This window comes from Hyla sarda, chromosome 7 (assembly GCF_029499605.1).
Source record: "Hyla sarda isolate aHylSar1 chromosome 7, aHylSar1.hap1, whole genome shotgun sequence".
Lineage (NCBI taxonomy): Eukaryota > Metazoa > Chordata > Amphibia > Anura > Hylidae > Hyla > Hyla sarda.
The window spans coordinates 10,537,742-10,550,241 of record NC_079195.1 but is presented as its reverse complement, the minus strand read 5'-3'; the positions used below and the strand labels follow the sequence as shown (position 1 = coordinate 10,550,241).

General features: G+C 45.9%; 1 protein-coding gene across 1 annotated transcript in view; it reads right to left on the bottom strand.

The window, feature by feature from the left end:
• Positions 1 to 12,500, bottom strand: part of LOC130281812 (pancreatic lipase-related protein 2-like) — a 73,744-nt gene that overhangs the window by 4,256 nt on the left and 56,988 nt on the right. The window contains exon 9 of the mRNA XM_056529462.1: positions 5,778 to 5,889. Within this exon, the coding sequence (XP_056385437.1) occupies positions 5,778 to 5,889 (112 nt within the window). The remainder of the gene's footprint in view (positions 1 to 5,777; positions 5,890 to 12,500) is intronic.

Here is a 12,500-nt window from a genome sequence, read left to right as displayed (position 1 = left end):
TGCCAATTCTCAATGCGGGACGAGTCTTTACCCTTTGACAAGATGTTCAGAGCCGACCTCCTCATTGACTTCAGGAGAGTGCCCGACGATAGACACTCATTTATTACTTCAGTCAAGAGGGGAACCAAAGAGTCCTTAAAGGTCTTATAAAACTCGGATGTTAAGCCATCCGGCCCTGGCGACTTTTTGAGGGCAAGCCTCTCAATCGCCAGCTTCACTTCCTCTTCTCTGATCTTCTCTGTCAAAACATTAAGAGAGGGCTCTACTCCTGACTGGGAAATGGCATCAGCCAGGAAAGCCGACATCCTGCCCCGATCTAGATCCCTCTTCCCCAAGAGGTGCAAGTAAAAGGCTCTGACGACCTCTAGGATCCCTGATCTGGACTTGTTCAGAGATCCTGTACTATCGATCAGGCTGGTCACGATCTTGCAATCCACTGACATTTTACAGGGTCGGGCGAGCGGTTCCTCCCCGAAATCCCTCTCGAAAACCAAAGATGTGTGTCTATCATACTGGCACTTCTTCAGCAAAGATTTCACTCTGGAGATTTCCTCTTGGTCACCTCCAGTCGAGACCAAAACCTGGAGTTTCCTGCTTAGTTCCTGATTGAGGCGATCCCTATTCAGACTCCTAAGGTTCGCAGTCTGGCAAAAGAATCTCGCCGCCCATTTTTTGAACATCTCCCACCAATCTGACTTAGTGCTGCATAAGTCCAGTAATGGTACCTGGCTCTGCAGAAACTCCTCAAAAGGACCGTCTTATCTCCTTGACTTCCAGGAGAGACAAATTCAGCTTCCACAATCCCCTTCCCATCCGGGGGGGGGGGGGGGGGTCACAAACATTCAAAGAAAACATAATTAAACAGTGGTCGGAGAACTCCATCTCAACAACCTGCAAGACTCCTCCTTCAAAAAAAACCTATCTATCCTAGACCTAATCTCTCTACCTCTAAAGTAAGTGAACCCACTGTGACCTGGGGTGTGCCGGATGTGGACATCCACCAGGCGAGACTCAATAGCTATTCTATTCAAGGCGACGCTATCGTAATCTAGCCTATCCCTGGAGCCTCCCCTATCAAGAGACCTTGTGACAGTATTAAAGTCTCCTCCAAAGATGACCTGCCGGCTAGTAAAAAGTAGGGGCTTAATCCTTATAAAGAGACTTTTCCGGTCCCACCTAGTATGTGGACCATAGACATGTATAAGGTGGAGCTCTTGTCCCTTCATGAGGACGTCTAATACCAGACATCTCCCCGAATCTAGCTCGATGAGATGTCTGCATTCTACCTGAGCGGTTTTAAAAAGAACCGCCACCCCGCTTTACGGCTGGGCCGCAAGAGACCAGTGAGAGGGTCCATGGCGCCACTCACGCTTCGCCTTATGGATAGCGGTTAGATCTGTTAACCTGGTCTCCTGCAAAAATAAAATGCCGGCCTCAATTCGGCCGAGAAAATCAAAGGCCTCAAATCTTGCCGCATCTGACTTTATGCTGGCGACATTAATACTCGCCAGCGTCAACGGGGAGGGTGCCGCCATCATGTGTGATCAAGCTAGACAGCCCTCTTCTTCCCCCTCCCTTACCCTGAGTGTCATCATCAGATTTCCCCACATTCCCCCTTTTAAGCACAAAGACATAGCCATCATTTCTTCAGAGTTTCCCTTTCCCAGAGGTCACCTCCTGCACCTCACTGGGACAGCCCTCCCCCCGTTACCAGAGAAGAAGGCTTGACGCTGCCCAAAGGCCTCACTTCGGACACCGGCACCTCATCCCCGGGCTCCTCATCTGAGGAGGAGATGTCATCCCTGAGGACTTGGTACCGGTTAGCGCTATCTACCAGAGGGGAGCTGGTAGATCCTTCCGCTGGTACCTGGACAAGGGTGAGGGGGACTGAATGTTCCCACTCCAAAGAAAGATAAACCTTCTCCTTCCTCTTCTTCACCCTCTTTTTTTCTGGCACCTGATTTTCTCTTATTCTTTAGCCACTCTTTGCTCTCCTCATCCATACTCTCTCCTGGAGAGGAGGTAGCAGTGATGGCCCTTTTCTCCTCCTCCTCTCTATCCAGTCTCCTGGCCTCCTCCTCCAGCTGACCATCCCTCAGGTCCTCAGCAGATTCCACCATCTCAGGGTCAGGTAAAGCTACCTCAGCTGCCACCTGAGGAGCCCCCTCCCATTCCCTTTGGCATGCCTCCAAACGCCTCAGATAGAAGGTGTCATTTTTTTTCTTCCTTGGACCAGTAGTCTCCCTGCCTCCGCCCGGTACCCTCTCCAGTGGAGTCAGCATCTCGGCTAACCCCAGCTGGAGATTTGATCGCATTGGCAAAAGAGAACGGGCAGCGGCTCAAAGGGTGACTGAGGTCACCACACAGGTGACAACGAATGTCCCCACTGGTTGCGGCGAGATGTCCTATCCCTCCACACAACGCGCACTTCTGGACCCTACATTGTGCGCTGAAGTGTGTCGGCTCATCGCACCTATGGCAGACCTTCGGCTGTCCCTGGTAGAAAACCAGGATCCTGTCCCTCCCTAGAAAGGTCGAGGAGGAAATGTGGGTGACAGAATTACCTGAAACCTTCAACTTGACCATGACTCTTCTCCTCTCCTTTGCTCTCGGAAGGCCCTGAGGCCGTGCCTCTCTATCCAAAAGGACCGTTCTACCTCTCTACCCTCTACAGTGATAGGTTTATCCTTCCTCCACAAGGCCTCCAGAAAGCGTCTCTCACTATTCCCAGGACCAGAGGGTGCAGGACTCTCATGTGGCCTACGTGACCCAGCAGCAACACTAGCATAACTCTTATTTGGCACCACTGATGGACCAAACACTCTGGCATCCCTTTCACTGCCCACAGAATCTATACTCTCTTCCCCTCTCACACTCGCATCCCCTCCATCCATCCTCTCATCATCCTTCCCATCCTCCCTTACTCCCTCTCCCCCATTCATACCTCCATTCAGTCCTGGACCAGACCCCACAAACAGATCCCCCTTATCTACAGTATTTACAATATGTACAATATTTCAAAATGTGACCTCGGCGTCCTCAGTGATCCTGACCAGTCTTTTTCCGCCGCAATAACAGACTCTGACTGATCAGGAACCCCCTCTGCTTCACCGGCCACAGGAAAGTCCTTTGGGGACGGAGGCTGTCCGGATGTAGGCACAGTTCTTATAATATTGTCCATAGAACCTTCTGTCCCCATGGGTTTTAGGAGGGTCCCCTTTATATTTTCAATAGCTTTAGCAGCCGTCATCACCAGTCCAGTTCTGGCTGGTTTTATTATTATCCCTGCCGAGGTGCCACCTGCCCCAACTGCAGATGAGGTTCCCCCTCGAGAAGCTCCTGCAGGCGACACCCCGACAGCAGACAACAAACCAGCCACAGACCGCACTGCGGAGCTTGCTTTGCCACTAGGCACCCCATGGTGCTGCTTATCTCCGCCCTTGCTTATAATCTCCGGCACGGGGACCAAAACTATACTACTGCCTTGCCTTGCCCTGGCCCGGTGCCGAAGAAAAGCAGCCTCCCGCTGGGCTGCTAACCTCACCAAACATGTCCGGCTTCACAGCCAAAATCGCCCCGACACTCTTACCGCTACTACAAGCTGAAACAGTGTCACATGACTCTCCTGTAGTAACCTCCATACTCTGCCCACTGCTCTTCCCCTGCACAGAACCCATCGCATAGCCCTGACTAGGTGGAGCTGGGGAAAGGGGGTTATAAGAAAACAACACGACTCACCCCTTTTCTTTTCACTTCTCCTCTTTCGCCTCCTCATCTGGTACAGGGTCTTCTACAAATGTAAAATGCTCCAAACGCACCGGAGACTCCATTTCCCTGATGACTGCCATGAGTCTCCCCCCGGGGCCACGGCTGTCCTCCTCCGAGCTCCTCCTGGATCCTGGTGATGAGGCTGGAAGTCCTTGTCCAGGGCAGATCCCACTCTGAGACCCCTGTGATGGATCCTGGGTCATAGTGGGGTCACCATCCTCCTCAGCTCCAGCCGTAGGGTCACTTAACCCCTTCATCTACTCACACCTCTCCTGGTTACTTAGTTTTTACTGGAAAGGACCGCTGTTGGTCTGGATGTCCATCCTTTTTTTTCAATCATGTTAATTTCGGACTTTATCTTAGTAATGTCCTTATTGTCCTCTTGCCGCTTGCTCCCGGTCGCAGTGTTTGCCCGCACTCGAGCGCTTTTCAGCTCTACCCTCAATCTATGGAGCTCTTTGCCATTCATTTTAAAGGCCTGCAGAAAATAGGCAATTTTTGAGCAATAGTCGCTAACAGGCTCCTGAAGCCTCCACACACCCCAATCCTTCGCCAAAACCTCTTGGCTTAGGCTTGGATCCAGAGGGGGGGGGGGGGGGAACAGGAAAAACATTGCTGCTTCCCCCACCAGGTCTACTTACCCCCTCCGAACATGCCGGTCACTGTTCTTCCTCCGTCCCCGCCGGCCTATTCCGGGAACCAGAGGCCTGGGACTTGCTCTCCTCCTGCATACCAAGAAACCTACTCCCCTCAAGGCAGAAGGGAGCAGGAACCAGGAGCCACTCAGATCGCCTCCCAGCAGCAGCACTGACTCTACAGACAAACCACACCGATCCACCTGAGGGTTACATGCAGTATACAGGACAGAGAAATGGTAATGTGCAGTGTATATATATATATATATATATATATATATATATATATATATATGGTGCAGACGAGGTAAGGCTGCTCACCACTCCCGCGTGTGCTGCACGATCTCGTGCTGCGGACACCGGTACCGCTCCCGGCTTAGTAGAAATCACACAAGAAAGACGTCCGTCACTCGGGAAGATGCAGGTAAAACTTGTCAATGGCTTTATTCACACGCTTAAGGCAGGACACAATCTGACGCGTTTCGCACGCTCAGGTGCTTAGTCGTAGATAGACATACACTCAATAATACGGGTTAAAATACACATGAGTTTGGTCACATGACCACATGAATCTTAATTAAAAACAGTTGGTTACAAAACATGGCATTGGGAATCATGATCACATTTTAATCATTCAGAGAAAGTTCACACAAGGGTGCAAATGCTGCGGTTTGTATTTTAATTTCAATTCCGAATAATCCACACACTAGTTATTAAATATTACTCCTAAATATTCCATCACCGAGAGTTTTTATATTCATTTAGAGTACGTATTTACCGGACTATAAAGTTAGAACCTTGATCTATAGGTATAGTTCAAACTTTATAGTCCAGTAAATACGTACTCTAAATGAATATAAAAACTCTCGGTGATGGAATATTTAGGAGTAATATTTAATAACTAGTGTGTGGATTATTCGGAATTGAAATTAAAATACGAACCGCAGCATTTGCACCCTTGTGTGAACTTTCTCTGAATGATTAAAATGTGATCATGATTCCCAATGCCATGTTTTGTAACCAACTGTTTTTAATTAAGATTCATGTGGTCATGTGACCAAACTCATGTGTATTTTAACCCGTATTATTGAGTGTATGTCTATCTACGACTAAGCACCTGAGCGTGCGAAACGTGTCAGATTGTGTCCTGCCTTAAGCATGTGAATAAAGCCATTGACAAGTTTTACCTGCATCTTCCCGAGTGACGGACGTCTTTCTTGTGTGATATATATATATATATATATATATATATATATATATATACAGAATAAGAGCAGATACTAAGGATTACACCCAGTACACATGACAGGAGAAGTGGTACTGTGCAATGTCCATATATACAGAAGTTGTACTGTGCAGTAATGTTATTGTCACCTGTATATTTTGTGTTCATCGGAGGATTCAGAAGAGTTATACATAGTGACGCTGATAGATCCTAAGATGATTGTGTCTCCTCCGGTCTGCACAGTCACTCTGTATCTCCAGCCTGTGGACATAATACATATATGGGGAGATTTATCAAAACCTGTCCAGAGGAAAAGTTTCCCATAGCAACCAATCAGGTGGCTTCTTTAATTTTTGAAAAGGCTTTTTAAAAATGAAAGAAGCTATCTGATTGGTTGCTATGGGCAACTCAGATAAATCCCCCACTTAGTTACTGTTATAAATTGTAGTACACAGACAGTCAGCTCTTGGGGTCACAGGTGTGGGGGGGGGGGGGGGGGGGGGGGGGGGGGGGGGGGGGGGGGGGGATTTTGTCCTTGAGCCTTAAGGGAATAACAGTACAAAGCAACATCTTAAGAAACAAAGACATCTTAATGGGGAAAGTCAGAGAAGTAATTTTATCCCCAGAGAGATCATCTCCAGGTCCAGATGGGCTTCCATTTAGTATATATAGAAAATGTGTTGATGTGTTTGGCTCCAATAATTTTAGAAATTATTAATGAATCCTGTAAGGGAGGGTCTCTCCCCAAATCTATGAGGGAGACCCACATTTTTGCGATAACAAACAAAAATTATCTTATGGTTGAATCATATAGACCAATTTCATTGCTTAAACGCCAATGTTAAAAACGTACCTGTCAGATAACCCCTCAAAAAATAAAAACTGTTACATGTTGTTCAGTATCTCATCCTGATCATGTACATATAGAAGGAGATTTATCAAAATCTGTCCAGAGGAAAAGTTGCCCAGTTGCCCATAGCAACCAATCAGCTTGCTTCTTTCATTTTTAACAAGGCCTCTGCAAAATGAAAGTAGCGATCTGATTGGTTGCTATGGGCAACCTGGGGCAACTTCTCCTCTGCACAGGTTTTGATAAATCTCTCCCATAATTATTTATGTGTCTATGACCTGTATTTCTCTCAGAATTAGCTTTATTTCTAAATTACTTTAATGTTGTCAACTAGAAGCAGGGGGGCGGGTCTATTTCTTCTCATTGGGTGATAACCACTCCCCCTCCTCACTCACCTCACCTCAGTCACTGGTCATCTGTAACCCTTTCCTTTCTGGTTTTATGCTATACACACACACTTTGTGCTTACAGCTTTTGCAAAACTACAGCTCCCAGCATGCCCACACATCCTTTGAGTTGTAGCTTTGCATATGATTGGTAAAATTCAGATTTAAAGCAGGCTGTGTTCCTCCTACAGTTGCAAAACTACAACTACCATCATGCCCACATGTTATTTGGCTATGCAGGCATGCTGGGAGTTTTAGTTTTGCAACAGCTGGAGGCATATGATTGTAGTCCCCCTGTATTAGATACACACACATTGGGAGAGATTAATCAAAACCTGTGCAGAGGAAAAGTTTCCCAGCTGCTCATAGCAACCAATCAGATGGCTTCTTTCATTTTGCAGAGGCTTTGTTGAAAATGAAAGAAGCTATCTGCTTGGTTGCTATGGGCAACTGGAAATTTTTTCCTCTACACAGGTTTTGATAAATCTCCCCCCATTGACTTAGTTTATTCTCACACGTGAACATTACCTAGACAACACAGATTTATACACATATATACATGCAGGGACACTTACTTTTTAAACAAAAAATTCCTCCATTCAGTACCCCATCTTCAGTCACAAGCTTCTTTCATCATCTGCTCACAGGCAGCAGTGTACTCCCGCCCCTCCCCCTTCTCCTCACAGGCAGCAGTGTACTGCCGCCCCCTCCCCCCTTCTCCTCACAGGCAGCAGTGTACTCCCGCCCCTCCCCCCTTCTCCTCACAGGCAGTAGTGTACTCCCGCCCCTCCCCCCCTTCTCCTCACAGGCAGCAGTGTACTCCCGCCCCTCCCCCTTCTCCTCACAGGCAGCAGTGTACTCCCGCCCCTCCCCCTTCTCCTCACAGGCAGCAGTGTACTCCCACCCCTCCCCCCTTCTCCTCACAGGCAGCAGTGTACTCCCACCCCTCCCCCCTTCTCCTCACAGGCAGCAGTGTACTCCCCGCCCCTCCCCCTTCTCCTCACAGGTAGCAGTGTACTCCCGCCCCCTCCCCCTTCTCCTCCTCATTACAGGCAGCAGTGTACTCCCACCCCTCCCCCCTTCTCCTCACAGGCAGCAGTGTACTGCCGCCCCTCCCCCCTTCTCCTCACAGGCAGCAGTGTACTCCCGCCCCTCCCCCCTTCTTCTCACACAAGGAGACTGTGAAGTAAACACAGACAGTAAGGGAGCCGATCACTGCAGCTTTAGATCTGCAGACCTCTCAATCATGATGTGGGTCCATAACATAGGTGATGGTATGTATCCCAGGAGGCAGGGGAGGCAGTTTTTTGACTGGCTTTTTCAGCAGGAAATACTTAACTCCTCAAGGACACATGATGTTCTGGAACGTCATGTGTCCACTCCCGATCTATAATGTGGGGCCACGGCGGGGCCCCGCGTCATAGCGGCTCGGGCCCGGCCTCTAACAAACGGCTGCAAGCTATTAATCCTTTAGACGCGGCTTTCAAAGTTGAACGCCGCGTCTAAATTGAAAGTGAAAGCATGCCGGTTAGCTCAGGGAGCTGTTCGGGATAGCCGTGGCGAAATCTCGGCATCCCGAACAGCTTACAAGGACAGCTGGAGGATACCTACCAGCCTCCTCGCTGTCCGATCGCCGCTTGACTGCTCAGTGTCAAGCGGCAAAATCATCGATCACGGGTTTCCTATGAGAAACCAGTGATCAATGTGAAAGATCAGTGTGTGCAGTGTTATAGGTCCCTATGGGATAACAATGATCAATGTAAAAGATCAGTGTGTGCAGTGTTATAGGTCCCTATGGGATAACAATGATCAATGTAATAGATCAGTGTGTGCAGTGTTATAGGTCCCTATGGGATAACAATGATCAATGTAATAGATCAGTGTGTGCAGTGTTATAGGTGCCTATGGGACCTATAACACCGCAAAAAAAGTAAAAAAACAAAAAGTGAATAAAGATCATTTAACCCCTCCCCTATTAAAAGTTTGAATCACCCCCCTTTTCCCATAAAAAAAACCACAGTGTAAATAAAATAAAAAACATACATATGTGGTATCGACGCGTGCGGAAATGTCTGAATTATAAAAACATATCATTAATTAAACCGCACGGTCAATGGCGTACGCGCAAAAAAATTCCAAAGTCCAAAATAGTGCATTTTTGTTCACTTTTTATATCATGAAAAAATGAATAAGTCCTATCAATGCAAAAATGGTACTGTTAAAAACTTAAGATCACGGCGCAAAAAATGAGCCCTCATACCGCCCCATATGCGGAAAAATAAAAAAGATATAGGGGTCAGAAGATGACAATTTTAAAAGTATTAATTTTCCTGCATGTAGTTATGATTTTTTCCAGAAGTTACGACAAAATCAAACCTATATAAGTTGGGGATCATTTTAATCGTATGGACCTACAGAATAAAGAGAAGGTGTCATTTTTACCGAAAAATGCTCTGCGTAGAAACGGAAGCCCAAAAAAGTTACAAAGCTGCATGTTTTCTTCAATTTTGTCTCACAATGATTTTTTTTTCTGTTTCACCGTAGATTTTTGGGCAAAATGACTGACATCATTACAAAGTAGAATTGGTGGCGCAACAAATAAGCCATCATATGGATTTTAGGTGCAAAATTGAAAGAGTTATGATTTTTTAAAGCAAGGAGCAAAAAACGAAAATGCAAAAACGGGTCTTTAAAAGGTTAATAACTCTGGGATGCTTTTACTTATAAATTTTATTCTGAGATAGTTTTTTCATGACATATTCTACTTTATGGTAGTGGTAAATTTTTGTCGATACGTGCATCATTTCTTAGTGAAAAATTCCAAAATTTGATGAAAAATTTGTAAATTTTGCATTTTTCTAACTTTGAAGCTCTCTGCTTATAAGGAATATGGATATTCCAAATAAATTATATATTGATTCACAATACAATATGTCTACTTTATAGTTGCATCATAAAATTGACATGTTTTTACTTTTGGAAGACATTAGAGGGCTTCAAAGTTCAGCAGCAATTTTCCAATTTTTCACAAAATTTTCAAAATCGGAATTTTTCAGGGACCAGTTCAGGTTTGAAGTGGATTTGAAGGGTCTTCATATTAGAAATACCCCATAAATGACCCAATTGTAAAAACTGCACCCCTCACAGTATTCAAAATTACATTCAGTAAGTTTGTTAACCCTTTGCATGTGCTTGTAGATCCAATTTCCAGTGGTAATAGGAGAAAAAGCCTCCAAAAATTTGTAACCCAATTTCTCTCGAGTATGGAAATACCTCATATGTGTATGTCAAGTGTTCGGCAGGCGCAGTAGAGGGCTCAGAAGGGAAGGAGCAACAATGGAATTTTGGAGAGTGGATTTTGCTGAAATGGTCACATTTAGTCACATTTAGGAAGCCCCTATGGTGCCAGAACAGCAGAAAGCCCCACATGGCATACTATTTTGGAAACTACACCCCTCAAGGCACGCAACAAGGGGTCCAGTGAGCCTTAACACCACGCAGGTGTTTGACGACTTTTTGTTTAAAATCGGATGTGTAAATGAAAAAAATAAATTTTTCACTAAAGTGCAGTTTCTTCCCCAAATTTACCATTTTTACAAAGGGTTATGGGAGAGAATGCCCCCCAAAATGTGTAACCACATCCCTTCTGAGTATGGAAATACCCCTTGTTAGGACGTAAAATGCTCTGCGGGCGAAATACAATGCTCAGAAGAGGAGGAGCTCCATTGAGCTTTTGGAAAGAGAATTAGTTTGGAATGGTAGTCAGGGGCCATGTGCGTTTACAACGCCCCCTGTGGTGCCAGAACAGTGGACCCTCCGACATGTGACCCCATTTTGGAAACTACACCCCTCAGAGAATTTAATAATGGGTGCAGTGAGTATTTACACCCCACTGGCGTTTGACAGATCTTTGGAACAGTGGACTGTGCAAATGAAAAAATTAAATTTTTCATTTTCACGGACCACTGTTCCAAAAATCTGTCAGACACCTGTGGGGCGTAAATGCTCACTGTACCCCTTATTACATTACACAAGGGGTGTAGTTTCCAAAATGGGGTCACATGTGGGGGGGTCCATTGTTCTGGCGCTATGGGGGCTTTATAAACTCATGTGGCCTTCAATTCCGGAAACATTTTCTCTTCAAAATCCCAATGACGCTCCTTCTCTTCTGAGCATTGTAGTTTGCCCAGAGAGCACTTTACATCCACATATGGGGTATGCTCTTACTCAGAGGAAATGGGGTTACAAATTTTGGGGGGCTTTTTTCCTATTTTCCCTTGTGAAAATGAAAAATATAGGGTAACACCAGCATTTTAGTGAAAACATTTTTTTTTCATTTTCCCATCCAAATTTAATTAAAATTCGTCAAACACCTCTGGGGTGTAAATGCTCACTATACCCCTTGTTACGTTCCGTGGGGGGTGTAGTTTCCAAAATTGGGTCACATGTGGGTATTTATGTTTTGCGTTTATGTCAGAACAGCTGTAAAATCAGCCACCCCTGTGCAAATTTTTCCTTTTACTGCTTGTGAAAATAAAAAGTATGGGGCAACACCAGCATGTTAGTGTAAACATTTTTTTTTACACTAACAGGCAAGTGTAACCCCCAACTTTTTCCTTTTCATAAGGGGTAAAAGGAGAAAAAGGCCCCCAAAATTTGTAGTGCAATTTCTCCCGGCGTACGGAAATACCCCATATGTGGCACTAAACTGTTTCCTTGAAATACGACAGGGCTCCAAAGTGAGAGAGCTCCATGCGCATTTGAGGACTAAATTAGGAATTGCATAGGGGTGGACATAGGGGTATTCTACGCCAGTGATTCCCAAACAGGGTGCCTCCAGCTGTTGCTAAACTCCCAGCATGCCTGAACAGTCAGTGGCTGTCCAGAAATGCTGGGAGTTATTTTGCAACAGCTTGAGGCTCCATTTGGAAACACTGCCGTACAATACGTTTTTCATTTTTATTGGGGGGGACAGTGTAAGGGGGTGTATATGTAGTGTTTTACTCTTTATTAGGTGTTAGTGTAGTGTAGTGTTTTTAGGGTACATTCGCACTGGTGGGTTACGGTGAGTTTCCCGCTAGGAGTTTGAGCTGCGGCGAAAAATTTGCCGCAGCTCAAACTTGAAGCAGGAAACTTACTGTAAACCTGCCTGTGTGAATGTACCCTGTACGTTCACATGGGGGGGCAAACCTCCAGCTGTTTCAAAACCACAACTCCCAGCATGCACTGACAGTGCATGCTGCGAGTTGTAGTTTTGCAACAGCTGGAGGCACACTGGTTGGAAAACCTTCAGTTAGGTTCTGTTACCTAACAGTATTTTCCAACCAGTGTGCCTCCAGCTGTTGCAAAACTACAACTCCCAGCATGTACTAACATACCGTGAATGCTGGGAGTTGTACTTTTGCAACAGCTGGAGGCACACTGGTTGGAAAACCTTCAGTTAGGTTCTGTTACCTAACTCAGAATTTTCCAACCAGTGTGCCTCCAGCTGTTGCAAAACTACAACTCCCAGCATGTACTAATCGCCGAAGGGCCTGCTGGGAGATGTAGTTATGCAACAGCTGGAGGTTACGCAACTACAACTCTCAGCTTGTGAGACACTGTTGCAGTTGGTCTAACTGGCCTAGGATGTTGCA